The sequence below is a fragment of the Culicoides brevitarsis genome, chromosome 2 (assembly GCF_036172545.1).
Source record: "Culicoides brevitarsis isolate CSIRO-B50_1 chromosome 2, AGI_CSIRO_Cbre_v1, whole genome shotgun sequence".
Lineage (NCBI taxonomy): Eukaryota > Metazoa > Arthropoda > Insecta > Diptera > Ceratopogonidae > Culicoides > Culicoides brevitarsis.
The window spans coordinates 40,154,533-40,180,195 of NC_087086.1; the positions used below are offsets into that span (position 1 = coordinate 40,154,533).

The following is a 25,663-nucleotide window of genomic DNA, read 5'->3' on the forward strand; positions in this document are numbered from 1 at the left end:
CAATTTTTGAACAATTTCAAGCTTGAAATTGAAACTGAATAAAAAGTCATTCTGAAGATGATTTCCATTCATATTTTCTCAATTTTCGAACAAATAAATGCTGAATTTTTCACGATTCTGAAGATGATTTCCATTCATATTTTCTCAATTCCTCATGCTGAATTAAAATCGTGATAAATTTTGCAAATTTTTGTCAAACTGAATAAAAAGTCATTCTGAAGATTTTTTCACGATTCACGTTCCTCATGCTGAATTAAAATCGTGATAAATTTTACAAGTCAATTTTTGAGTAATTTTAAGCTTGAAACTGAATAAAAAGTCATTCTGAAGATGATTTCCATTCATAAATTTTAAGCTTTTTGCAAGAAACTGAATAAAAAGTCATTTCTGAAGCTGATTAAAATCGTGATAAATTTTGCCAATTTTTGAGCAATTTTAAGCTTGATAATTCATTCTGAAGATGATTTCCATTCAATTTTCGAACAAATAAAATTTTTCACGATTCTTCCTCATGCTGAATTAAAATCGTGATAAATTTTGCAAGTCAATTTTTGAGTAATTTTAAGCTTGAAACTGAATAAAAAGTCATTCTGAAGATGATTTCCATTCATAAATTTTCTCAATTTTCGAAACAATAAAAAGTAAAATTTTTCTCACGATTCACGATTCCTCATGCTGAATTAAAATCGTGATAAATTTTGCAAGTCAATTTTTGAGTAATTTTAAGCTTGAAACTGAATAAAAAGTCATTCTGAAGATGATTTCCATTCATATTTTCTCAATTTTCGAACAAATAAAATTTTTCACGATTCTTCCTCATTCTGAATTAAAATCGTGATAAATTTTGCAAGTCAATTTTTGAGCAATTTTAAGCTTGAAACTGAATAAAAAGTCATTCTGAATTCTTTCCATGAATAAAATTTAATAAATTTTGAACAAATAAAATTTTTCACGATTCTTCCTCATGCTGAATTAAAATCGTGATAAATTTTGCAAGTCAATTTTTGAGTAATTTTAAGCTTGAAACTGAATAAAAAGTCATTCTGAAGATGATTTCCATTCATATTTTCTCAATTTTCGAACAAATAAAATTTTTCACGATTCTTCCTCATGCTGAATGAATAAAAAGTCATTCTGAATATGATTTTCTCAATTTTCGAACAAATAAAATTTTTCACGATTCTTCCTCATGTTGACTTAAAATCGTGATAAATTTTGCAAGTCAATTTTTGGGAAATTTTAAGCTTGAAACTGAATAAAAAGTCATTCTGAAGATGATTTCCATTCATATTTTCTCAATTTTCGAACAAATAAAATTTTTCACGATTCTCCTCATTGAATTAAAATCGTGATAAATTTTCCTCATGCTGAATTAAAATCGTGATAAATTTTGCAAGTCAATTTTTGAGTAATTTTAAGCTTGAAACTGAATAAAAAGTCATTCTGAAGATGATTTCCATTCATATTTTCTCAATTTTCGAACAAATAAAATTTTTCACGATTCTTCCTCATGCTGAATTAAAATCGTGATAAATTTTGCAAGTCAATTTTTGAGAAATTTTAAGCTTGAAACTGAATAAAAAGTCATTCTGAAGATGATTTCCATGAGTTTTGATAGAGTCGACTCGGAGTCGACTACAAAAAAATTGGAGTTTAGCACGGAGTTGGTCGACTGTATTTTGAAAACTTCGGACGTTACTTACAAGAATTGTTGCAACTTTCACGTGCTATAATAAGTGAAACGAAAAGCTTCAAGGTTCAACAACAAAAAATATCTTCGATTGAAAAGTGATGAATTGAGCTTAAAAACTCGTAAAAACGAATCCTTCAGCATCTCCTAATATTTCCATAAAAACATCAACAACAGATAATTCCTTTTTTCCATTAACGAAATGCATTCAAAATCCATCCTCTTTTTTTGCTCTATCCTTCTCCTCCCTTTTTCGCTTCGACCATTCAATCAACCAAACTATTATGAATATAAAATAAAATAAAAATGCATTAACCACAAAAAAAAAGATAATCTATTATACCGACAACATTTGTTCTTTGGTGGTGACAACTTTTGCATGAGTGACTTTCTTTGCAAGAACAAAGCACAGCAGTGTTTTGCTCGAACTCATGACGCTGGAAATTGATTGGATTACGAGTTATGGCTCGAGAGATATTTTGATAAAAGTGTCAGGAGTGAGTGGATTTAACAATTGTTTAATTTCAATTGCTTTGTCAAAATATTTTTGAAAAATTTTTTTGGTCAAGAAAAATGCCGACAAGATTTTTTTTTAAGAAAAATCAATTTTTTAAAAGAAATATGCAAAAAGTATTAAGAAACACTCGAATAATTCAATTCAGAAGCACAGATGCTTGAAATTAGTTCACGTGTTCACACTTCATAATGATACCTTTCTTCATCTTCAAAAAATGAAAATAAAAATTAGTAAAAAAATGATCCCCTTCATGCTCGATTTGATTACCGGTTGCATTAAAATAACATTTTAGTCACAATAAAAAATGCATTCAAGAGAAAAGACAAACAAAAACGGATCACCCACTCACGTGTTGACACTTTGGAAGCGCTAAACGAAGTCACGTGACATGCCGCATGACGCCAAGTGTGAAAGTTTGTCGGACATGCTAATCATAATCCGCAACATTTAAACAAGATAATTAAATTATTGGCTGCTAACATAACAACAATCGGGGAAGGCGTTGCGTTGTGATTGAAGACACGTGTCTTGTGTTGTTGAATTCGAGGAAATATGAAGAGGAAGTTGATTGGATATAAATTATGGTTATTAACAATTTTTTTATGAAAATAATATTTAAAAAATTTGAAGAGTGTCATTAAAAAAGTTGCATTTTGGTACTTGAAAATGCATTTTTTCTCATAATTTTCGTGTGAAAATCATTTTTTAACACTCGAATTATCCAAACATTAAAAAAAATTTTTTTTAACAAATGTAGCTTCCCCTCATTATTCAACAAAATACAAATAAATATAAAAATAAAACAAATTAATTAACCATGCATGCAATATTTATCTTTTTAACGTCCTGCAAAGTCAATATCTACCATAAACAATCAAGTGCCAAAGTAATCACGGAAAAAAAAATTGTCCGTTACAAATTCACCCGGAACAGATGCGAACTTTTATTGTTTCATTTCAGTCGAAGGTGTAAAGTTCAAGCATTGTTGCGTGATTTTTAATACTTTTTAACACTAACGACGTTTTTTTTTCGTGTAATTTTTTGTTAATATTTCATTTTTTTCATTTTTACCCCAGATTCGACGAAAAAATGAACGTTAATTGTTGCGATCGAATACTTGCATTGTCAACGTTAATGACATTCGATAAAATTTGGGTTTTTATTCAGGTTTTGCACACAAAAATGTAGAATAATAATAAAAATGTAGAGATTTTGGCAATAAATTTTGTATTTATAGGGGAAAGAAGGGCACTGCGAGACAGGGGATAATCTTGTTTGATGCGATCATTAAATATATCGATGAATTGTGTTTGCTAAAAGAGTAGCTGGAATTGGTTTTTAATGAATTTTGTTTGAAATTTTGTGAAAAATTCGGAAAAAAATCATAAAAATATTTTTTTAACATTTTTAGAATAAAAAAAAATAAAATATTTTGCTGAGTTGAAATATGCTGAATTAAAAATGAAATACGCTCAATAAAAATAAAATTTTTATTTAAATAAAATGAAATTTTAAAAAAAAAATTATGCTTTAAAAAATTTTGAAATTCGCTGAATAAAAAAAAATTTTTTTTAAAAATTTCAATTTTTTTTTAGAAAATTTTAACTCAGCAAAATTTGATCAAAAAAATATGATTTGAACTTCAAAATCGATAAATATGAATCCAATTCAGCAAAAAAAAAGTAAAAATTAATTTGCTGAATAGAAATTTAAAATTTGCTGAAAAGAATTTTAAATTTGCTGAAAAAAAAATTTATTCTAAAAATTTTCTCTGAAATGGATCAAAAATCTGTATCAAAATTCTTAACATTGAAAAAATATGAAATTGAATAAGAAAAAGGAAAAAAAAATCAATTTGCTGAGTAAAAATTTCAAATTTTGCTGAATAAAATCATAAAATTTGCTGAATACATTTAATTAACTTTGAAAATTTTTAAAAAAATTATTAAATATTTTTAAAAAATTATAAAATATTTTCAAAAAAATAATCAAATTCGAGTCTTAATGAACTTTCATTCAAAAAAATGTGTCACTCATCATAAAAATTGTCCTAAAATAGTTAATTTTTGGCCATATGGCGACAATTTTCATATCTCATTCAATTTTCATGTACGCTAAATGCACACAAGTAATTGTCATAACGGGATTCGTTCAAAACTATGGCACTTTTTATTGGACCCATGAGACAATTGAGCAACTCGAACTTTGCTTACGAGTAATAAATTGTTTGTTAATTAATTATTACTGATCGTAACGTGGTTATATCTCATTAAGCTCACAATTTGCCTTGTAAACGGTTGATTTATGGGACTAAACACGAGCTTCGAGAAAAAAGTTGATCCAACCTTGCGATAAAATCCATTTGGAATTCATTAAAATCAAATTTCGACGATTTTTTGCACCTTTTTCTATCTGATCCGGCATCTTTTTGTAATAAAACAGCCAGACATTTAAATCTCCGATCGAATACAAAACATTAAAACCTTAAATCCTATTTAAAGGGCGCTTATCAAACTGTAAATTGCCTCTGTTCGTATGCTATAAAAATAGAAGTGCATATGAATTTTTATTATGTTTGCTTTTGATCAAAAGTTCCTCTCTCGATTTATTTTTTTTCTGCTTTGTACGATCAGAAATCAGAGTTTGTAGTACACGCATTGAAAGAGACATGGAACAACTTAGTTGGCAGGTGACGTGAAATCATCTATTGTTCCAACTCACCCCATATCGAATCGAATATATTCAAACAAACAACATCAACATTGTACAAAAAAAAAAAATATTACAATAAATAAAGAGAAGGTACAACAGTAATTTTTGCGCTGGCAGGATTTTTGATATGAAATATGAACGGAGACTAAGAGAAATATGAAGCAGGGAGAATTTTGAGATATTTTATTGCATTGTTGGAATTCGAGAGAATTAATTCACTTTTGGTCCGTTTTTGTAGTTGGAGGTTTCAAAGTCTTCTTTTGTTCTTAAAAGAAACAATTTTGTCACAAAATTAGAATTTTGTATAATTTTAAGTTAAAATAATGCTTTTGATCAGTTGCTGAATAAAAAATTGAAATTTGCTGAATAAATTTATTTTTTTTTTATTTTTATATTCTTTGCTGAGTAAAATTTGCTGAATTTAGCTGAAAATAAATTTATTATATTTTAAAATTAAAATGTATTTTATTTTCACAAAAAATTGTAAAATTGATTGCGATACTTTCTAAATTTGAGAAAATGTTAATTAAAAAATTTGCTGAATATAAATTTAATTTAATTTTTTTTATATTTTTTTTAAATTTTTTTTATATTTCTTTTATTTTATTATTATTTTTTAATATTTTTTATTTTAAATTATTTTTATTTTTTTTTCTTTGAGAATTAAAAAAAAGAACTTGTAATTCAGCAAAATGCGCTTTAATAGAATTTTACTTGTAATTTTTTAAAAATTATTTTAATTTTTCTTCACCTTTAAAATAATAAATTTTTAATATTTTAAAACAAATAAAAATAATAAATTAAGATTTAAATAAAATTCTTTTTAAAAAATCAGTTCATTCACCTTCAAATCCATCTTTCTCGATCAACGATGCAAGTTTCATCTGCAATTACAAGTACACAAACACAATAAAAATAATAATAGAAAAATAAATAGCATTCGGCAATATCGTATAACCTCTCTATTGTATTCAGCAGAACAGAAAAAAGACCCCCTGAGGTGTCAAGCTATGAATTATTTGTTATTTTGATTTCTATAACGGGGTTATACTAAACGTCTCTACTCGTTATCAAAAAACACACACACAACTCGTACTTTATTACGTCACGTCAGTATTTTTGGTCCATTTAATTTTATTTTTTTTCTTCGCTGCTGGTATAATAAAAATCTCCCTCTTCTGATGAATGGCATTGAAAAAAATTTTCAAAAGCAGGTCAGGAACGTGCCGTTTTTACCGTTAAACTTACCTCGACGAAGGTGACTGAAAAATTTTTGATAAGAAAAAAAATCGAAAATTTTTTCTACTTTACTAAATTTTATTTGGATTTTCTTCGTTTTTATAATTTTTCTTAATTTTAAAAGATACATTTTTCGGAAAATCAGACGAATCCAGTTAGAACAAAAATATTTTTGTTCTAAGTGAATTCATGTGATTCTTGTACAAATATTTGAAGAAAATTACAAAATAAGGAAAATTACAAGAATAATTGAATAGCAAATATTTGCTATTCGTACAAAAATTGCTCGTAAAAGGATTAAATGGACAAAGTCACGTGCGTGAATTTGGGGTTCGTCGCATAATTTGAACGAATTTAATCTTTTTAGGAGCAATTTTTTTAAATCTTTTTTTAAAAAAAATATTTTTCTTGTTATTTTTCGACCTTGAACGGAAGGAAAAATAACATGAAAAATATTTTTTTTATTTTTGTCGACCAAATTTCAACGATTTATTTTTTGAAATTATAAAAAAAATAAATTAAATTAAAAATTTAAATTGAATTTTAATTTTTTTAATTTTAATTTAAATTAATATTTTAATAAATTTAATTAAAAATTTTAATTTTTATAAATTTAATTAAAAAAATTAATTTTAATAAATTAAATTTAAAAAAATAATTTATTTAAATTTATTAAACATCAAATTAAAAATTAAATTTTTTTTAAAATTGAAATTTTTTTGAATTAAAAATTAAAAATTTTTTAAAATTAAAAATTAATTTTTTTTTTTTTTCAAATTAAAAATTTATTTTTTTTTTCAAATTAAAAATTTAATTAATTTTTTTAATTTAATTTTTTAAATAAATCGTTGAAATTTGGTCAAGAAATATTTTTTAAAAAAATCAAAAGACACAAAAAAATGTCTTTAGATTTTTCTTTTTACAAAAAAATAAAAATTTAGTAAAGATTAACCCTTAAAATAACAGTAGAATATAATTTTTCACATAAAATTTGCACTTTTCACGTAATTTCATAAGTTCCAGCTTCATTTGTACTTTTCTCTTTCATTTCAGTTTTTTTTTCACATAAAAATTCGTTCTTTTCCACAATTTTTCTGTCTTTATCACTTATAAGCTCTACCGGTTTTGTATCACACAAATCATTTCACATTTCACAAAAAGTGACCGTTAGATCGGAAATCCCGTAAAACCCGCATCTACGGTTGCTGGCTCCCTCCATGGCGGCGTATGCGTGAAGAAACTCGAGTTGTAGTGCAGTTGTGTCTCCTCCGACGTCGTTGACGATGGCGAATAATATCCCGAGGTATTATTGAACGTCGTTTGGTCCATTAGTTGGGATGTTCCTGCGGCGCCGGCGTAACAAGGCGACGTGATGCGTTCCTGATAACACGACGGCGTTGGGTATTGTTGCAATTTTGTGCCTCCCGAGGCTGTTTCGAAGGCTTTGTTGAACATTTCGTACTTTTGTTCGTTGAAATAGGGGGTTTCGCTGTACTGTGAGGTACTTGGGTTTGCGGCGAAATTGTTATTTGCGAAATTATTCGGATACGAAGGACTTTGGTAGTTGCCATAAAAATGGCAGTTTGTGTAGGCGCCCTGATATTGCGGCTGTGGATCGATGAAAATCGCATGGAAACTCTCCTTCGTGAATCGATCGCCGCTCAACGAGAAATTTTGGAGCTTTTCCATGTCGAGATGGAAGGATTTTCCGTGCTCAAGTAGCTGTTCCAAGGCAAAGATGTAATTGTGCGCATACCGCAGCGTCTCGATTTTCGTGAGTTTTGTATCTTCGGGAAACGTTGGAAGCGAAACTCGCAATTTTTCCAAAGCATCGTTCAAGGTATGCATTCGGATGCGTTCCCGATCGTTCGCTTTTGCTCGACGATGCTTCTTGATCTTTTGCACTTGCGTTGGACTTCGAGCTCGTGTGATCCGTGCCTTGCCTTGGGCATATTTGCGCTTTGGTCGATTTGGATCCTTTGGGGTTTTGGGCGATTTTTTCACGGGAGTCGATGTTGTAACTCCTAATTTGGGCGTAAAATCCAATTCTGTCACAGGGTCAGGCGGCAAAATGGGCGAAACAATGCACGAGGATGACGTTTCGTGCGGCATGCCGAAATCAAGACGTTTAACAACCGGATCCTGATGAGTTGGGAATTTCAATGGACTTTCATAGCTCTTCTCGAAACCGCTATCGGATGATGTATCGCCATCCAAATCGTCAAAGCCACTGTAAGTTGAAGACATTTTTTATTTTATTTTATTTTTTAATTATTTTTTTTCACTTTATTTTATTTTTTTTTGTTTTTTCAGTTTTTAATTTTTCATGTCTTTTAATGTCTTTTTTTATTATTTTATTTTATTAAAAAAAATTTCACTTAAAAATGATGTTATCCCTGCGATCGCTGTTCACCAACTAAATTCAACTTGTTCAATGCAGCGATCCTTATACTTCTAAATTTAAGGCAACTCACCCTCATCAAAAATGCAATTGCATTCTGCTTCTATAGAAACACGTTCATCCCCTAAATAATTTTTAGAACTTACACAATATACGTTGAAACTATCGAATTTTAGTACAAATTTGAGTGAAAGGACTTAGAAAAGAGGGAGGTGCTTTAATTGAGTTTTAGAACAACTTTCGTACAGAAACACCCTCAAGCGAGTCTTTGGTAAGCCAATAGTTGTAATTTTTTGTGTAAACAATTGCAAGTGAATTTAAGCAGGTATGTTATTAATTTAATTTTATTTTTATAATTTCTGAAAAAAAAATTAAAATAAAATTAATTTAATAATTTTCAATTAATTTTAATTTAATAATATTTTTTATTTTTTTTAGTTAATAATTTTTTTTAATACGGAATTTAATTATTTTTTTATTAATTTTAAGATCAATTTATAAAATATTTTTATTTAATTATAAATATCAATTTTTAATTAATTAATTTTTTTTTATTATAAATAACAATTTTTAATTAATTTTATTATTTTTAATTATTTTATTTAATTAATTTTAATAAATTTTATTAAATTTAATTGAGTAAGATTTTTTTTAAATAATTTTTTAAATAAAATTTAAGTAAATTAATTTTTAAAAAATTATTAAAAATAATTTTTAATTACTTAAATAAATTTTATTAATTAAAATCAAACTATTTTGAAAAAAAAAATTAAGTTGACCTTTAAATTAATAAAAAAATTAAATTTCGTATTAAAAAAAATTGATAAATTAAAAAAAGATAAATATTGAAAAATACTATTAAAATCAAATTAATTAAAAATTATTAAATTAATTATTTTTTTTTATTAAATTTTTTATTTGGATAGAATTTATTAATTGAAATATTTTTTTTTCATTATTTTGGATGAGGAAATTTAAAGTTACAATTTTTTTTTCATTTAAAAATTAAAAATTTTATTATTTAATATTTTTTTAAATTATTTTATTTGCATAAAATTATGAGTTTTATTTAAAAAAAAATATATTTTATTATAAATTCAAAACCAAAAAAAAAAAAAAAAAATATTTCAAACTATTTTTCTCAAGTTGAAACTTTCTTTCAGACCAAAACGTTGTGACGTCAAAAGAAATTTCTCGAAAAAGGAAATGCTCAGTCAATAAATAACGAAATTCCATAAATATCAACATTTTTTAATCGAACACATGTTGAACGCAATTTCATTCAAGCCTTCAATCGATGTCTCTGATGACGTCAAAGTGTGGTTTTTCATGCTCAGGAACGCACCGCAAAGAGTGCTCAGATGCGATAAGAAAATTCATTTACGGGATTTAATCAACCAGAAGCGATGTCTTTTGAGCGAGTGTCGCACATTTTTATGAATGAACGACACTTTTTTCCAACTATAAAAGGGAGATTTCTTCGGGGATTTTCTTCAGTAATATTTTTGAAGTGAAACTGAAAACATTCCAAAGGAAAAAAAGTTAAAAGAAAACCCAAAAAATGGAAAAACGTGCAATAATTCTTTTATTGGTTGCTGTCTTTGCCATATGGAGTGAAGCAAAAGAGCAACGTGACGTCGACGAATTGAGGATTAGAAGTGCAAGGCAATTGGAGGAACGTGAAGATGGAATGTTGCGAGAAGATGTAAGGATTCGAACGGAAAAAGTCCCAATAAGAGAGGAAAGAAAGCTTACAGTGCGACATCGTGAGGAGATGGAAAGGATGGATTACGGCGACGACTTGCGCATTCGTTCAAGGGACAATGAGAGGAATACGAGACGATTCAGAGAAGATTTTAGAGATGAAGAGAGACGTGAACGTGATTTAACACGCCGAGAGGAGACTCGAGATGCTCGACGAGAAGAAAGTCGTGAACGTGATTTAACACGCCGAGAGGATACTCGAGATGCTCGACGAGAAGAAAGTCGTGAACGTGATTTAGCAAGACGTGAAGAGACTCGAGATGCTCGACGAGAAGAAAGTCGTGAACGTGAACCGGCAAGACGTGAAGAAACTCGAGATGCTCGACGAGAAGAAAGTCGTGAACGTGAAGAGACTCGAGATGCTCGACGAGAAGAAAGTCGTGAACGTGATTCGGCAAGACGTGAAGAGACTCGAGATGCTCGACGAGAAGAAAGTCGTGAACGTGACTCAGCAAGACGTGAAGATGCTCGACGAGAAGAAAGTCGTGAACGTGATTCAGCAAGACGTGAAGAGACTCGAGATGCTCGACGAGAAGAAAATCGTGAACGTGAAGAGACTCGAGATGCTCGACGAGAAGAAAATCGTGAACGTGATTCAGCAAGACGTGAAGAGACTCGAGATGCTCGACGAGAAGAAAGTCGTGAACGTGATTCAGCAAGACGTGAAGAGACTCGAGATGCTCGACGAGAAGAAAGTCGTGAACGTGAAGAGACTCGAGATGCTCGACGAGAAGAAAATCGTGAACGTGAAGAGACTCGAGATGCTCGACGAGAAGAAAGTCGTGAACGTGATTCGGCAAGACGTGAAGAGACTCGAGATGCTCGACGAGAAGAAAGTCGTGAACGTGATTCGGCAAGACGTGAAGAGACTCGAGATGCTCGACGAGAAGAAAATCGTGAACGTGAAGAGACTCGAGATGCTCGACGAGAAGAAAATCGTGAACGTGAAGAGACTCGAGATGCTCGACGAGAAGAAAATCGTGAACGTGATTTAACACGCCGAGAGGATACTCGAGATGCTCGACGAGAAGAAAATCGTGAACGTGATTTAACACGCCGAGAGGATACTCGAGATGCTCGACGAAAAGAAAGTCGTGAACGTGATTTAGCAAGACGTGAAGAGACTCGAGATGCTCGACGAGAAGAAAGTCGTGAACGTGATTCGGCAAGACGTGAAGAGTCCCGTGATCGATCCGATATTCGTCGAGAACTTTCTTTCACGCGAAACATTGATAGCAATATACCCGCAAAGAAGGACAATAATGGAATTCCCTACCTGTACGAAACTATTTTGGTTGTTGCATTACTTTCCAAAGCATTTTACGATATGGATCTAAAAACCAAAGCAAAGTAAGTTTCTTTTAAATATTTTTTATCACAAATTCTTCATAAATTTTAATTAATTTTTTTTTAAATTTCAGATTAATGCAACCCATCCAACAATTGCAAAAACAAATATTTGCTTAAAAAATATAAAGAAAAATATAAAAAATAATCAAAAAATATAAAATAACCAAATCTTTAATGAACCTTGCATTAAAATCAAACAAAAAATGCTTTCAACATTTTAACCAGCAAAAACGTATTTTTGTGACTCCAAATCATCTTTAAAAATGGGCAACTAACTTATTGTGATTGTTCAAGGAATTCAATGTTAAAATATATTTATTATAAAAAATAAAGTGTTGTTACCTCTATAAATGTATTTATCCAAAATATTTAATCGAAAAAAAATAAAAATATATACAAAAGTATTCTCTCATAAAAATTTTTAAGACTTTTAATGAAAAAAAATATTTTAAGCCACTCCAAATTTTTTTTGAACATTTTTTCCCATGCCCCATTACAAAAACCAAAAATCAAATGTGGCAAAATAAAAAAAAATGAAAATTTCATCAAAAATGAACCTTTTTTTTACAAAAATTAAAAAAAAATTATTTTTACAAAAATTAAAAAAAAAATTATTTTTAAAAAAATTAAAAAAAAAATTGTTTTAACAAAAATTTTTAAAAAAATTTTATTTTTACAAAAGTTTTAAAAAAAAATTTGAGCTTCGATTTTTAAAATTTTTCAAAGTTTTATTTTAATAAAAAATTATTTTTAATTTTTTTATGGCAAAAAATTTTGAAAAAAATTTTTTTGGGACTTTTAATGAAAAAATTATTTTATTTGAAAAAAATATTTTTATTTATTTAAATTATGTTCCTTCCATATGCTTAAAATATTACAGTAATTAGAATAGGTAATAATAAAGTCGACATCACTTCTATAGCTTTAAAATTGTACAACGTGCATGAATAAAGTGTGTGTCTTGTATTTTTTGTGTGAATATCATAAAAAAGTGGTATAATTTCGAATAATTTTTGATCGATGGTCGATTACGTCTAAAAACGAAAAAAAAATGATAGAAAAATATATTTCTTGGTTTTTTGTCTTTCGTCGCTTATTCCGAGTCGGAATTGCTTGAGCGTGATCTGGATCGGGAACGAGAACGCGATCTACTGCTCGAACGAGACTTTGATCGTTTTGATTCCTTTGAGGAATCGCGGGAACGTGAACGACTTTTGGATTTGCTGTGACTTCGACTGCGACTCTTGGAGCGACTTCGACTTTTGGATCGACTTTGGCTCTTGCTTGCACTTCGACTGCGACTTTTCGATCGTGAACGCGATTTTGAACGTTCTTTCGAGCCACTTTTTGATCGTTTCTCATCCGCTTCACTCGCTGCTTTTTCTTTTCCATTGCCAACTTCCTTCGTTGCTTCGCCATTTGTGGGCGACGCGACATTTTTCTTGCTCATTTTCGTCAATTGCGCAATTTCCTTCAGCTGACCCGCGAGTTTTTTGTTCAAAAGTTCAATTTTCATCTGCGAAATGCGTTCCTCGTCCTTCATTTTCTTCCGTAACTCGTTTTCCAGCGTGAAATGTTTGCCCTTGAGCTCCGTGATTTCTTTGTCTTTTTGCAGGAGTTCGCGATCTTTTTGCGCGAGGCGTTTTTGCAAGCTGGCGATGGTTTCTTTGAGTTGTGTCATTGCCACGACGTGATCCGAGCTGTGAGGATCGACGACAGCGGATGCTTTGACGACTTTATCGGGAATTTCCATGATGCCGCCTTCTTTGCGGGCATGATCGTGCGGTCTCGAATGATGTTTCTTCGGATGATGCGACGACATCGATTGACTTTGACTCGTTTTTGAAACCTTTTGACCTTGTCCCGAGGCGGCGTTGTCCTCTGAGGGACGCTTTTTGGATGCATGATGTCCTCCTTGATGAACTATTCGGGCTTTTGCTAACGCACGCTTGTAAGATTTGGTGCAAAGCCAACAGAGTTGCTTTCCATCGATCTGAAAATGGAAAAAAAAATTAAAAATTTTATTAATTTATTCTTAAAAATTTTTTTTTAAGTTTTTGTTTCATTTTTTCATTGAATTTTCATTTTTAGCTCTTTTTGAATATTTAAATTTAAAAAAAAAATAAAATAATTAATTTTAATTTTCAAAAATAATAAAAAAAATAATTCATATTTATTAAATTAAAAAAAAAATCTTTAATTTAAAAATTTAAATTTTTTTTTTTTTTTGTTACTTTTTGATTTAAAAAAAATTGTTTTAAAATTTTGAAATTAAATTTAAATTTTTAAAAATTTTTAAAAAATTCTTTTAAATTAGAATTAAAATTAATTTTTTTTTCTTCTTAATTAAAATTTTAATTTTTTAATTAAAATGTGATTTAAAAAAATTTTAAAATTTTTAATTTTTGAAAGTATTTTACTTATTTTTTTTTAATTTTCTAAAGGTTGTTTAAAGAAAATTTTAATAATTTTTTCTTCAATATTTAAATTATTTTTTTATTTTTGATTTAAACCAATTTTTTTAAAAAATTTAACTTTCAAAAAATATTTATGTATATCAAATTTTAGTTTTAGTTCAAAAAATTAACTTTAAAAAATTCTTTTGTATTAAATTTAAAAAAAATTAAAAATTTTTATTTAATTTTTTTTAAATTAAATTTTATAATTTAAAAAAAATATTTTAATTTAAATTTGGTTTGAAAAAAAAATTAAATTCATTTTTTTAACTTTTTAGATAATTTTTTAAAAAATGTTTTATAAAATTATTCAAATAAAATTTTAATAAAAATTTTAGAAATTTTTTTTTTCTTTTTAAAAATAAAATTATTTTTTTTTTAAATTTTGGGATTGAACTAAAAGCATTAAAAATTTAAAACCAACACAAATGAGTGACGCAACAGGTTTTCATAAAATCGGTCATGACCCTAACTTAAAATTTAAAAATTTACAAAAATGAAACGGTCCTTTAAACCGGTTATTTTCATTTTTTTCTTTTGTTTTCAGTACAATAGGTACAAAAATCGAGAATTGTCTTTTTCTCATTAAAAAAAATATTTTTCTTTACAAATTACAAATTTTTCTTAAAATCTAATATTTTTTTTGAATCCGAAAAGCATCGATGCCTGTTCGATGGATGAAATTTTGCGAAATTTCGAGCGTTTTTTCGTTATTTGGCGCACACACACCTTATGATCAGGCCTATTAAAAGCACTGCGTTGCTTGCATTGTTGACACGTAACTGCCGGTCCATATTTTAACTCCGAATTTGTACACCTGTGTTTGTGAGAAAAGGAAAGGGGCAACAAAATTTGTTTGCGTCACTCATTTGTTTCTAATATTTTTTGTGTTTTTTTGCGTTTTTTTGTTGATTTTGTTCAAAAAAAGTTCAAAATTCGTGTGAACGATAAATGAAAACAAAAACCAAACGAGCTTCGTGTCTCAGTTTTTAAAATTTTTTAATTTTTTTCGAAAAATTTTGATTTTCAGGATAAACTGAGACACGAAACTCGCATCAATCAACAGAAAAATGTATAAAAAAAATGATTTTTTACAAACCTTTGACACTTATTCCCGATGAAGGCGGCTAAAAGACAACACAGCTCACATGCTGAGGGTTTTCCATACTGCTTGACACTCTGTTCGCACTTCTTGCAGATCGTCGATGTGCTCCCTTTGCTAAAGAAATATTTTAAAAAAATTGTTAATTTTGATAGAAATTAAAAAAATTAGAAAATTACCTCGTTTGTTGGAACTCTGAACGACAATATGTACATTTAACGATGGGATATGCGCCTCGACACTCCTGAAAAAAAAGAAAAAACACAAAAAATGAGAGAAAGTTTCAATTACGTCGCAAATATTTTAACGCCGGATGACCTTTATCGTCAACGTATTAGAAATAGACGTCCTTGACAATGAAATTTCGCGTTCAGGTGACTCATTTTTTTTTAAATATTTTTAAAATTTTATTTTTTTGCACTTTTTTTTAAAGAAATTCATCAAAAAAAAATATTTTTGGATAAATTCCGGTAAAAATTTGCATGGAAATGTAGGGCAACCATTATGAACGGACCCGATTCTGACGTCATTTGGGAAGTTTCGTACTGAGAAACGCGCATTTTTGGATTTTTCACTAATTTTCATTTAAATTTCTCGTTTTAGGTCATTTTTTCCGCGAAATTTGCACTGAAAATAGATTTTTTGGAGGATTTGAAGGCGCTTTGTCATCACTTTTCACGGAACGCCATCGAACCTTTGTCTCGGAGGACTTTTTGCACTTGGCTTACCTTACACAACTGCTGCCCATGACTCAATTCTTCGAATGGATGGCGCGAGAAACACTTTGAACATGCAAATAACATCACTTGTGTATTCATTTTTCGTGTTTTTTCACCAAAAATTTCCAACTACAAATTATCGCTTCGAATTTTCGCGTCTGTTGATTTGCGTTCGATGAGCAATTTTGGTTGACATTCGCCCGAAACTTCGTTCGACATGAATTTTCAACTCGTTTCACGCTAATTCGAGTCAAAACAAAAACGTGAAACTCGAAAAAATTTAAAAATTTTGATAAAAATGGCTTTGCAATCTCGTGTTTCGCGGAATTTTGTCGTCACATCGTTGCGTTATGGCGCCGCTTCTTATTCTTCGAGCTCAAAAGACGCCGTCAAGCACGACGATGAGGAATTTCGTGTCTTGAACCTTCGCCCGAACGCGAGAAAAGCCATGGTTCGCAAGACTTTTAAGAAACAACTCGTCATGCCGCCCCGTTACGAGCAAATGGCAACAGATCAGGATTGGGGAAATGTTTGGCCGGGCCCGAAAACGTTCCATCCAGCAAGTGTTCCGTTGCCGCTGCGACAGGGATTCACGGAGGGAGGAAAAGCGCCTCCCGGTAAATTCGCCAACGCAGAATTGATGAAAATTCCGAATTTTTTGCACTTGACGCCGCCCGTTGTGAAGCGTCAATGCGAAGCAATCAAGCAATTTTGCTCCCCCTGGCCCAAAGGGCTTGAAAATGAGGAAAAAATGGAGAAACATTTCCCGTTGCGAATCATTACCTCGGATTATTGCCTTTCTTCGCCCACAATTCGCAATAATTTGGCACGAGTAGCTGCGCTAAAGTTCAAATTAGCTTCCTTGAAGTTGGATGATCATGCGAAAGATAAATTTTTGCGTCTCGTAAAGGAACGTTACAACCCCGAAACGGATGAAGTGACGATTGTAGCGGATCGTTGCCCGTTGAAAAGGCAAAATTATGACTATGCGATGTATTTGCTCACTGCGCTGGTTCACGAAAGTCGAACAGTTGAGTCGTGGGAGGAGCAAAAGACCTTGGATGACATGGAAATTTACATTTGGAACGATAACAAGTCGAAAGAAAACTCCGAAGCGATCGTTAATTGGGGCAAAGGGGAAAATGAGAAGAAGGCAGTGCCGCAAAAGTATGGAGCAGCTGTCGAGAGACTCATGAATGAGGGAGAAAATGTCCAAAATTATCGGGATTATAAGGAAAGTGTGTTGGAAATGCTCGGACTGAAGCCAGAAACTGATTTTGTCGCTGTGCAGGGCGGGGATAGATAAAAAATTACATTTTTAGTTTTATGTAGAATAAAAAAATGAATATTAAAAATAAAAAATGTGTTTTTTTTTAAATTCTTTTACAATTTTAAAATTAAAAAAAAATAATTGCAATTTCAAGATAAAATTTATTAAATAATTTAAAAATATTTTATTTTGTTTAAATAAATTAATTTAAAAATTATATTTGAATTGAATACTATTTTTCTTTTTTTTAATAAAATTTAATTTTTTTTAATGAAAAAAATAGTAAAATTACAGTTTAAAGAATTAAAAAATTATTAATTAATTTTAAAATAATTAAAATGCATAATAATTGAATTAAATTAGTTTTTATTTATTTAAAAAAAATTAGTTAATTTTTAATTTAAAAAATTAATAAAAACTAATGAAATTAATTAATTAAATTATTTAAATATTGATTTATAAAAAAAAAATATTATTTAGTAATAAAAGTTCATATTTTAAGAAATTTCATGAAATATTAATTTTTTAAAAATTTATTTCATTTTTTTTCTTTATTTTTTATTTATTTTAAAAAAATATTTTTATTTAAAAAAACAATAAAAATAAATAAAGTTAATTTATCAAATTATAAAATTTCATATTTTGAGAAATTTTATTTTTTTTTATTTTTAAAAAAATTATTTAAATATTTTAAATTAAAATTTAAAGTAAAAAAAAAATAATAAATTTAATTAAATAATTTATCATAAAATGATTTTTTAAAAATTATTAATTTTTATATGCAAAAATTTATAAATTATTTTTGTTGAATTAATTTTTATTCCTTTTTAATTTTTTTATTTTAATTAATTGACTAAATTTATTTTGTAAATTGTTTTTAAAAATTAAAATAATAATTTTAATTTTTAATTAAATTTTTAAAAATGTATTTTATGGAAAAATTGAAGATTTAATTGAATTTTACTATTTTTTATGTAAAAAAAAAACTTTGAATTTAAAAATTAACGAAAATAAATAAAGTTAATTATTTAATTAATTTTTATTTAAAAAAAATTAAATTAAAAATTTTATTTTTTAAGAGTTAATAATTTTTAATAAATAAAAATTAATTTTTAAAAAAATTTAATAAAAATTTTTATATTAAAATAATTTTTGATTAATTATTCTGAAATTAATTTTTAAAAATTTTTAATTAATTTTTCTAAAATTTAATTAAAAAAAAAATTAAAAAATTTGTCGTTCAAAAAAATAACGAACTTTTCACAACTTTTTCAAATCCATGTAAACGTCAAAACAAGGGCGTCCATCTTGTCGAAAGTCTCAACGTTCATTTACGTCAAATGTGAGAAAAACAAGCGGTGACCACGAACCATTTCGTCACAAATTTTCGCGAAAATCAGCACAGCAACTCGTAAAACCCTCGAAAAAAGCTTGAAAATCGCTTCGTGTGTGCAAAATGCACCACTTGTAATCGAAAGTCGAACGTAAAAAGACAAAATCTCCGAATAAATCGTGAAATAATAATTTTCTTCACCGTTTTAACGGTTTTCTCTGTGTGACTGATAAAACTGTGTTTATTATTTTTTTGTTTGTGGCAAGAAAAAAGCAAAAAATTTTGTGTTAAGTAAAAAATGGCAGGAACTTCAACGAATATTCGTGTGGTAATTCGTGTGCGGCCCTTTAACCGGCAAGAATTGGAGCAAAATCAACGGAATATCATCCGAGTGTTGGATAAGTCAAATTTGATATTTGACCCAGAAGACGACCAAGAGGAATTTTTCTACCATGGCGTGAAACAAACGCATCGCGATCTCACAAAACGCGTTCGGAAAAAGCTCAATATGGAATATGACGACATTTTTGACTGGGATGCTCAGAATCCGGATGTTTTTCAGGTCTCGACGTATCCGCTGATTGACAGCTTGATGCAGGGATACAATTGCAGTGTGTTTGTTTACGGAGCAACGGGTGCCGGGAAGACTTATACGATGCTCGGGAGCGAAGATACGCCCGGAATTACGTTTTTGACGATGAAAGCCTTGTTCGAGAAGATGTCAGAGCTCGAAGACGACCGAAAATTCGACATTGGAATCTCGTATCTCGAAGTTTATAACGAACAAGTGATGAATTTGCTCCAAAAATCGGGTCCCCTGAACTTGCGCGAAGATGGAAGCGGCGTAATTGTCAGCGGATTGGTCCTGAAACAAATTCACAGTGCGACAGAACTCCTCAATCTCTTAGCTGAGGGCAACAAAAATCGCACCCAACACCCAACCGATGCAAATGCCGAAAGTAGTCGAAGTCACGCGATTTTCCAAGTTCACATCCGGATGACAGACAAGAAAACGAGCCAAAAGAAAATGGTGAAACTCAGTATGATCGATTTGGCAGGCAGCGAAAGAGCTGCGAGCACACAATGCAAAGGGATGCGGTTCAAGGAAGGCGCGAACATCAACAAGTCGCTTTTGGCGCTGGGAAATTGCATTAACAAACTCGCCGACGGGAGCAAATATGTGCCGTATCGCGATTCGAAACTCACGAGAATTCTCAAAGACAGTCTCGGAGGCAATTGTAAAACCGTGATGATCGCTAATATTTCGCCGTCGTCACTCACGTATGATGACACCTATAATACCCTCAAATATGCATCACGTGCGAAGAAAATTAAGCATAGCTTGAAACAGAATTTGTTGCAATCGAATTTGCCGAAGGAATATCTCGTTAAGAAGGTTACTGAACAACAGAACGAGAATGAGCGACTTAAGGCGAAGATTAAGGAGTTGGAAGCGCGACTTACGGAAATGGGTAAGTTTTTAATAATATCTTTTAAATTTAATTTTTTTTTTATATTTTTTTGTCTCACTTAAAAATTTTAAAAATTAAACAAATATTTAAAAAAATAAAAAAAAAATTAAAAATCATTTAAAAAAATTTTTTTTTAAATATTTTAAAATTTTTAGAATTTTTTTAATTAAATTTTAATATAAAAAATCTTTACAATATTTCGATATATTTAAAACTTTAAATAATATTTAAAAAAAAAAAAAGAAAAGTTGCCTTTAATTTTTGTCTTTAATTTTTTTAAATTCCTTTTTTATTAATTTTATTTTTTTTTTTATTAATTTTAAATTTTTTTTAAATTAATTTCTTTTTTTTATTTTTTTGTGTAAAATTGTATTTTTTTTCTTTAAAAATCTTTATTCAGTTTATCAAAAAAAGAAAAAAATAATACATTGAAAAAATTTTTCAAAAAAGATGTCAGAATTTAAAAAATAAATATTTTAAAGACTGTTTTTTAATATTTTTTTTTATTGTTTTTTATTTATTTTTTTGTTTTAAATTTGAAAAAATATGATTTAAACCAAAAAAATTAAAATTTAAAAAAAATAATTAAAAATTGCGAAAGATTGTTCAGTTTAAAAAAGCTTTCTTGTTAGCTAAAAAAATTCCTAAATTAAATTAAATTTATTTTTATTTTTTACGTCTTGAAATGATATATTTAAAAAAAATTAAATTTTAAAAATTAATTAAAAAATTAAAATAAAAAAAATAAATTTGAAAATGATTTTTATTAAAAAAAAATAATAAATAAATTGAGAATATTTTTTGAAAGGTTTTTCGCTTAATATTTTTTTTTTATTTTTAAATGGAGTTTTACTTTTTGTTAATTTAAAAATTTAATTTAAATATTAAATAAATTATTTTTCAATTTTTCACTTAAAAATTTTTTTAATTCAAAAAAATATAAATTTTATAAAAAAAAATCGAAAAAAAAATTAAAAAGTAAAAGATAAAAAAAATTAAATTAAAAAATTTTTAAAAAAAAAAAAAATAAAAAAAAAAAATAAAAAAAAAAAAAAAAATTTTAAATTTTTGAGCAAATTAAATTCAAAAAAATTTCATTAAAAAAATAATTTTTTATTTTTTTTTTCAGAACAACGCCAACCCAAAGCAGAACCAATACGAGCGCATGCCGACACAACATCCCGAAGCCCTGTAACCGCTACCTCAGCTATTGACGAATGGAGCTCCAAAATCGACGAGGTCTATAATCAACTCAACAGCACGCAAGAACACTACTTCAGCATCACGAGCAAAGAAAAAATTTTGTCGTGTCGCATCAAAATGAAGGGATATTTGGAATCAATTCGAAATTTATTCGACATAGAAGGCATGGGAGATGTAAGTAACGAATTTTCTTTATTTTTCTACATTTTTTAAAAATTTTTTGGGAAAATTTATTTTTCTGTTCCAATCAACTCAACTCGCTTCGTTTCAAGCAATTTTTCCGCTTCAGCAATGAAATTATCGCGGACTGTTTCCAGCTGAGCGATGCACATGTGCATCTCGTCAATGGGAACTTTTTCCTTTTTCTTCAGCTTTTTCACAGCGTTGTTCTGGATTTCCTTTATCGCGTCGCGACACTTGATAAAAAGTGCTTTGGCGTTCTTTGCGAGACTTTCTCTGTGCTCTTTCGTGACTTTTGGCACAGGAATGAACAACGTTGTGCCATCTTGTTGCGGATTGAGGTTCATGCCACTTTTTCTCAAGGCTTGCAGGACATCGGGGATCATCTGAGGGAAATTTATCATATTAACAACGATCGTTTTGGGGTCTTTTCGAACGATGACCGCGATTTCTTGAAGTTCATGCTCGTCTCCTTCGACTTTGACGAGAAGTTGTTCAATGGCACCCGTAGTTGAACGCAGCGATAAATTTCGGATGAACTCATCTTTCATCGTGTCGAGAGATTTTTGCATGGCGCCAACGATTTGGTCGTAATTTACATAAGTATTCAAGAAATCCGGGTTTGGCTTGACTTTTGTCGCATTTTTTCGGTCTTTTTTGTTGCCTCCTCTGTCTTTGGCGTAATTTCTCGCCGGCAAAATTTGTAAAGAAGGTACTTGAAAGCGAGGATTTTCACGTAAAAATGATAAATTTGCAAAATTTCGCGAAAAATTAACTTGTGATGCTCGAATTCGCCACAGAAAAATCGAATTTTGGATAAATTTGCGACGAATTTGATCCATTTTTCCAATTTTGTTTGTTTTTGCTGCCGATTTGTTTTTGTTTTTGCCTCATGGAAGTGACAGTTCTCGAATTTCGAATTTTAATTTCAAAAATTTTGACCGTTAATTAATTTTTTGCTCTTAAAATTTTTCTCTTAAATTTTTTTGAGCCTCTGAAAACCCATAAAAAATTTTTAAAAAAATTTTTAATTTAATATTAAAATTAATTTAAAAATTATAAAAAAATTTAAAAAAATTAAAATAATTTAAAAAATTAAAAAAAAAATAATATTTTAAAATTTAAAAAAAATAATTTTAGGAAAAAAAAATAAAAAAATAAAAAAAAACTAATTAAAAAATTAAAATTATGAAAAAATTAAAATTATTTTAAATTTAATTTCGAATTTTAATTCAAAAAATTTAACCGTTATTTTTTTTCTCATTTTAGGAAATCGCTCGTGTTGAAGCTTCTATCGATAAATCGACGAAAATGTTGCAAAAACAGAAGGAAGATCTCAATAGATGGGCCAAACGCTATCGTGAGGCTGAAAAATCGCTAAATGCGTTAAAACAGGAAATTGAGGAAAATGCAAGTGCTGATCTTGTGTTGAGTTATTACCTCCAAAAGAAGGATTCTGAGTTGACACAAAATAAAATCAACTTGAAATTCGCTCACATGCAGAAAATCAACTCAATTTACAACATGGAGTTCGATCATTGGAAGGAAATGACAAATTCCGGTTTCGCGCTTTTGAACCAACTTTACCTTCTGCTTCGCTCGAACGGCGATGCCGACAAGGAAATGCAAGAGCAAATCGCGCGTTTGTACAAACTCTGTCAAGGACGTCAAAAAGTCGTCAAATTCCTCGAGGATGAGGCGCAAAATGGTGATAAAGAGACTGCTGACTTGAGTTTTGGCACAATGAACAGCATTACAGACTCTCCTGTGAAAACGACGATTGTACCTGAAGCTCCAAGTACCGGCAAGAAACGTCCCAATAGTGACAGCAATCCACGCGTTCAAGCGAATAAAATGCCAAAAATCACAAATGGCAACAAAAAACCCCCAGTTCCGACTTTTAACAAACCAAAAGCTGTCAAATCGATCAATTTCAACAACAAAACGGAAGCAAAGTCATCAGTATTTAAAGTTCCCACAGTAGCTCCCATTCAGAAAAGCGCGTTGAATGAAACGCACACCATCAATACGGATGCCTTGAATTCAACTTTTGACATTATTCCGCCTGCTTTGTCCGAAAATCAACTGAATATCAAGACAGATGTGAAATTAGCAAAACTTGAGGCTCAAACGAAGAAAAAATTAATTGACAGAGCTGCGATTACTTTGAATAAGGAGAATAAAAAATTCACTCCGAAAAAAGTTGGAATGAAAAGTAAGTTCAAAAATTCTTAAAAAATAAAAAAAAATTAATTAAATTAAAAATTAATTAATTAATTAATTAATTTTAATTTAAATTTAAAAATTAATTAATTAATTAAATTAAAAATAATTAAAAATTTTTTTTTAAATATAATTAATTTAAAATTTTTTAATTAATTTATTTTAATTAAATTTAAAATTTAATTAAAAATAATAAAATTATTTTTTTTAAATAATTTTTAAAATAATTTTAATTATTTTTTTAATTTTTTAATTAATTTTAATTTTAAATTTAAAAAAATTTAATTAAAAAAAAAATTTTTTAAATTAATTAATAATTAAATTAAAAATAATTTTTATTAAAAATAATAATTTTTTTTAATTAAAATTAATTATTTTTTTTTCTAATTTTAGCGGCTCTTCATACAATCAACAACAACAACGGCGTCATCAACAAGGCACGTGTTAAGCCCATTGTTGCGACAAATGATCGTTTTAACAAAGGCCCTCCCCGTTAAAGCGCTTCATTTGAACAATTTGTACATTTTGTTATGAAACTTGCCCAGTTTATGTTAATAGTACTTTAGATTTTTTTGCTTTTTCGGACGAACAAACCACGAAATTTAACTTTAAATTTAATTTTTGCACGACTTTTGTAAATTTTTAAATGGTCACCTTTATATTTTTTACTTATTTAGGATAACGATGAGGAAGAGTAACGCAAGCTTTCTCACTAATCGCAAACAAACAAAAAGAAAAGAAAATTATTTGCACTAACAATTATATTTGGGAATGATACTCAAGCTTTATGTTTGTTCAAAATTAATTTGAGGAACTTTTGTATTTTATATTGTATTAATAATATTAAAATGTAATGTATATTCAAGAATTAGAAACAAACACAAAAAATGACTAAGATTAAATAAATTATAATTTTTAAAAAATATTTTTGATTTTTTTTATTGATTTTTTAGAGTTTTTCAGGCAGGTATAATAAATATTTTAAATAATTTTTTTTTTTATTTTATGTGATATTGGAAAAAAATTTCAATACCTAAAATTACAAAAAAAGTTAAAAATATTTATAATTTTTATTTTAATTGAAGAAAATGTATTTTTTCATTTAAAGAATTAATTATTTTTTTAATCAACAGTATACTATAAATAAAATTTTATTTTATTTTATTTAAGTATGTTTTTCATAATATTTTTTATTCTAATTTTTTTTAAATTAATAAATTTAATTTTTTTTCAAAAAATCTTTAAATTTCATTTTATTTTGTATTTTTAATACAAATAAAAAAATAACTTTTTTTAAATATTTTTGATAATAAATAAAATTTTTAACTAATTAATTATTTTTTTTATATTTCACTTAAAATTGAAGAAAAATTAATTTTTTTTTTTAAATTGAAGCAAATTCATTTTTTCATTCGAAAAAATTATTTATTTAATTAATCAACGTTTAATTTTAAATAAAATTTATTTTTTATTTTATTTTTTAAAGAAATTTTGTACTTACGTATCTTAAAAATTTATTTTTTTTATCATATTATTTTTTTTTTAATATTTAAAAATTTTTCTTCGGAAAATATTGAAAATTTAAATTCAAGAAAATATAAAAAATTTAAATTAATAAAAATAAAAAATTTAAAATTAATTTAAAAATTAATGTTAAAAAATTGAGAATAAATTAAATATTTAATATTTAAAAAAATATTTTTGATGAAAAAAAAATAAATTAAAAACTTTTGACAAAATTAAATTAAAAAAATTCTCACTAAAAAATCAATTTTAATTTTTTTAAAAATTTTATTATTTATGTTTTTTTTTAATTTATTCTTTTAAGAAAATATTAAAATAAAAAAAAATCTTACAAAATCAATTTTTTTTTATAAAATTAAGTTATTAACTTTACATTTCTTGCCTCCTATAAATCATTTGTACAAACAAAAATTTATATAAATAAAGAAAATTTCTCAATTCCAGCGTCACATTAACATACAACATACCAACCTGATGAGCTGAACACAAACAGGTCGTCCAAAAACTG

General features: G+C 28.0%; 6 protein-coding genes across 6 annotated transcripts; 3 read left to right on the plus strand and 3 right to left on the minus strand.

Moving 5' to 3' along the window:
* Nucleotides 1–7,325: 7,325 nt before the first annotated feature.
* Nucleotides 7,326–8,405, minus strand: LOC134829140 (basic helix-loop-helix neural transcription factor TAP). The gene has a single exon (XM_063842136.1). The coding sequence runs from the start codon at nucleotides 8,403–8,405 to the stop codon at nucleotides 7,326–7,328; it is 1,080 nt and encodes a 359-aa protein (XP_063698206.1).
* A 1,715-nt stretch (nucleotides 8,406–10,120) lies between these two features.
* Nucleotides 10,121–11,910, plus strand: LOC134829141 (zinc finger CCCH domain-containing protein 13-like). The gene is made up of 2 exons (XM_063842138.1): nucleotides 10,121–11,673; nucleotides 11,745–11,910. The coding sequence occupies exons 1-2, from the start codon at nucleotides 10,121–10,123 to the stop codon at nucleotides 11,788–11,790; spliced, it is 1,599 nt and encodes a 532-aa protein (XP_063698208.1). The 3' UTR covers nucleotides 11,791–11,910.
* Nucleotides 11,911–12,632: 722 nt separating this feature from the next.
* LOC134832078 (protein FAM76A) lies at nucleotides 12,633–16,119 on the minus strand. The gene is made up of 5 exons (XM_063845976.1): nucleotides 15,960–16,119; nucleotides 15,411–15,475; nucleotides 15,229–15,348; nucleotides 14,859–14,946; nucleotides 12,633–13,666 (listed from the first exon to the last, which is right to left on the minus strand). Exons 1-5 carry the CDS (start codon nucleotides 16,047–16,049, stop codon nucleotides 12,767–12,769), a joined length of 1,263 nt encoding a protein of 420 aa, XP_063702046.1. The 5' UTR covers nucleotides 16,050–16,119; the 3' UTR covers nucleotides 12,633–12,766.
* A 75-nt stretch (nucleotides 16,120–16,194) lies between these two features.
* On the plus strand, nucleotides 16,195–17,315 carry LOC134832079 (small ribosomal subunit protein mS35). Its single transcript, XM_063845977.1, has one exon. It carries the CDS (start codon nucleotides 16,249–16,251, stop codon nucleotides 17,254–17,256), a length of 1,008 nt encoding a protein of 335 aa, XP_063702047.1. The 5' UTR covers nucleotides 16,195–16,248; the 3' UTR covers nucleotides 17,257–17,315.
* A 1,270-nt stretch (nucleotides 17,316–18,585) lies between these two features.
* On the plus strand, nucleotides 18,586–24,548 carry LOC134832076 (kinesin-like protein KIF18A). The gene is made up of 4 exons (XM_063845975.1): nucleotides 18,586–20,025; nucleotides 21,155–21,402; nucleotides 22,678–23,623; nucleotides 24,025–24,548. Exons 1-4 carry the CDS (start codon nucleotides 18,852–18,854, stop codon nucleotides 24,126–24,128), a joined length of 2,472 nt encoding a protein of 823 aa, XP_063702045.1. The 5' UTR covers nucleotides 18,586–18,851; the 3' UTR covers nucleotides 24,129–24,548.
* Nucleotides 21,404–22,288, minus strand: LOC134832080 (ribosome-recycling factor, mitochondrial). Its single transcript, XM_063845978.1, has one exon. It carries the CDS (start codon nucleotides 22,248–22,250, stop codon nucleotides 21,459–21,461), a length of 792 nt encoding a protein of 263 aa, XP_063702048.1. The 5' UTR covers nucleotides 22,251–22,288; the 3' UTR covers nucleotides 21,404–21,458.
* Nucleotides 24,549–25,663: the final 1,115 nt, after the last annotated feature.